This window comes from Morone saxatilis, unplaced genomic scaffold (assembly GCF_004916995.1).
Source record: "Morone saxatilis isolate NCDOM2014 unplaced genomic scaffold, NCSU_SB_2.0 Contig3, whole genome shotgun sequence".
Taxonomy (NCBI): domain Eukaryota; kingdom Metazoa; phylum Chordata; class Actinopteri; family Moronidae; genus Morone; species Morone saxatilis.
The window spans coordinates 484,453-486,872 of NW_023339873.1; the positions used below are offsets into that span (position 1 = coordinate 484,453).

Below are 2,420 nucleotides of genomic sequence, written 5' to 3' on the forward strand. Positions count from 1 at the left end.
TATTACATTATATTATATTATATTATATTATATTATATTATATTACATTATATTATATTATATTATATTATATTACATTATATTATATTATATTATTATTTTGTGTCCATTCCTGTTTCCAAGGTTACAATTGTTATTTGCATATTTGATGTTGAGGTAATCCAAAAGTAACAGAATCCAGTTGTGCTCCTTTAATATTGTGATATTTGGATTAACTGACTCCATTTTCTAACAGGTAATCAGTTATTGTGTGGATGATATTTTTAAAGTGTATGTTATATAATATAATTCAGTTTTAGTGAACAGTAACAACCTGGCTGCTGACTCACCTGGAGCGCTTTACCAACCGGCCATAAGGGGGCGCTGGAGCTACGAGCTACACTAAAGCAGCAGCAGCAGAAGAAGAAGAAGGAGCAGCGGAAGTGACGTGCTTTTGTTTTGAAAGAGGGAAATTTAAAAGTCAACAACGTTATTGACAAATAAACACAAAGAAGCGGAATAAAGGGTCCAGAAAGGAGCCTGAGATGAGCGCAGTGTGACATCGTTCACTCCTGAATGTAAAGTAGGTTTTTATTCCGACATTTATTCAGTTCCCGGGTTTTAATCCGCTCAACGTCACTCTTCTTCTAACGTTTCACCAAACCCAATGTGACCGTGTGGCTTCTAACCTTTTACACTTTATATTCATATTCACACTTTCACACTTATTGAACACTTGTGCACATATTGTAGGAGGCCTGCTTTTATCCTACTGCCACTTTGTTGTGTACTCTTAATAATACTGTTTAATCATTATCATTTAAGGACAAATGCACAAATCTTCTCCTTGTAATGATGGATTGAGTTTCTTAATGCTGTTTAATGTGACAATATGATGTTTTATATCACAGGAAAGGTTTGTCTGTGTAATCTTATTTTATCTGGATCGGATAAAGTAAAACATTTAAAGTTTTATACATCTATAAACCTTTAAATGTCTTATTTTATAGATTAGATTCTAATGTACGGAAGCCCATTTGTGCCAGTGTGATGGGAAAAAGGGTTAGTGTCACAAAAACATTATTTGAAGATGTTAATAAAAAGACAGTGTGTCATTATAATGACTCACAGAATCCTTATTGTTGCTCACATTGGCAGAAATTGGCTTCCATACAAATAATCAATCAATTAATGAAGAGAATAACCAACAGCATAATCAATAGTTACAGCTCTTGTGTATGTGTGTCTGAATGTGGGATTCTAACTAGATAACATTACAGGATTGTTCAGATTGTCTCAGAAGTTCAAACCAAATACTGAATCAATGAATCAGAAAATGATCACAGGTTGATTGATAACAGAAATAATGAGTTAGTTGCAGCTCTGTTAACAAAGGCTGCCTGAATAATTACACACATATGGATGTGTCGCGCATCCTTTTACACACTTTCACCCAAACTTGAGTCTGCCGTGTTCAGTGTGTTTGGAAACGTCTGGATGTCCTGTAGCATTTTAAAGCCACCGTAGTTTCCCGTCCACACGTCACAGACGCCCGCCGTGTTCACTTAGTCACCGTTTGAAACGTCACCACTGGACGGTATCGGTATGAATCTGCACTGGAGCAGTTACAGGTGGACCCAGCAGGGTTTCTTTAACGTTTCTGTGGCGATGAACCGAGAGGCTGTTTGGTTGAAGCTCGGTGGGTTTGACCTCTGACCTCGGTGGCCCTCTGTGTGTCCCTGCAGGGTTGCCAGGCACCGACATGAAGAAGAAGGCGAGGAGGTCGCAGGTGGCAGACGAAGGCAGCAGCAACCAGGAGGAGTGTGAGTGATCTTCAGCTGACTGCTTTCACATTATCACTACAGTCACGTCACTCAGCCGGACGCTCCCGATGTCGGAAAGAGGAGAAAAAGTCCAACTGAGCAGCACAAACGTCTTAAAGCTGCATTCACAGTCAGTGAGGTGTCACTGATTATTCCTCAGTCGTATGTGGAAGCTGACACACACTTACATCTCTTAATATTTGGGACTGAATTACTTCAAAATAATGACCCTGGTTATTAAACATGGTGTTTTTCAATCATTTAAAGATGATTATTGCTCAGTCCAGGTGAAATGAAGAGTTACATTCTGATATCAGTGTAATTTCAGATGCCCAACATGGATTTTTATCAGCTCATTAGATAAAAGATCATTTCACATTTTATCGTTTTATGAAAACTACGATTGACTTCCAGACACACACTCACTGCCGACTAAAATATGAATTTATTTAACGACATTTCTGTGTCTTGGACCTTCATCAGGCAAACAGGCAGCCTGCTGACACTCAATATATCCACTATAGTGATTAGTTATCAAACATTTTACATCTCAATGAACTCTGATTATTATCAGCTGTAATTTATTACCCTTTATATGTCTGTGTGTCTGTGTGTGTG

At 38.0% G+C, this 2,420-nt stretch overlaps 1 protein-coding gene across 1 annotated transcript in view; it reads left to right on the top strand.

Moving 5' to 3' along the window:
- Nucleotides 1–426: 426 nt before the first annotated feature.
- Nucleotides 427–2,420, top strand: part of g2e3 (G2/M-phase specific E3 ubiquitin protein ligase) — a gene marked incomplete in the record, with an annotated part of 10,756 nt that continues 8,762 nt past the window's right edge. The window contains 2 exon segments of the mRNA XM_035673578.1: nucleotides 427–562; nucleotides 1,725–1,802. Of these exon segments, the coding sequence (XP_035529471.1) occupies nucleotides 1,742–1,802 (61 nt within the window).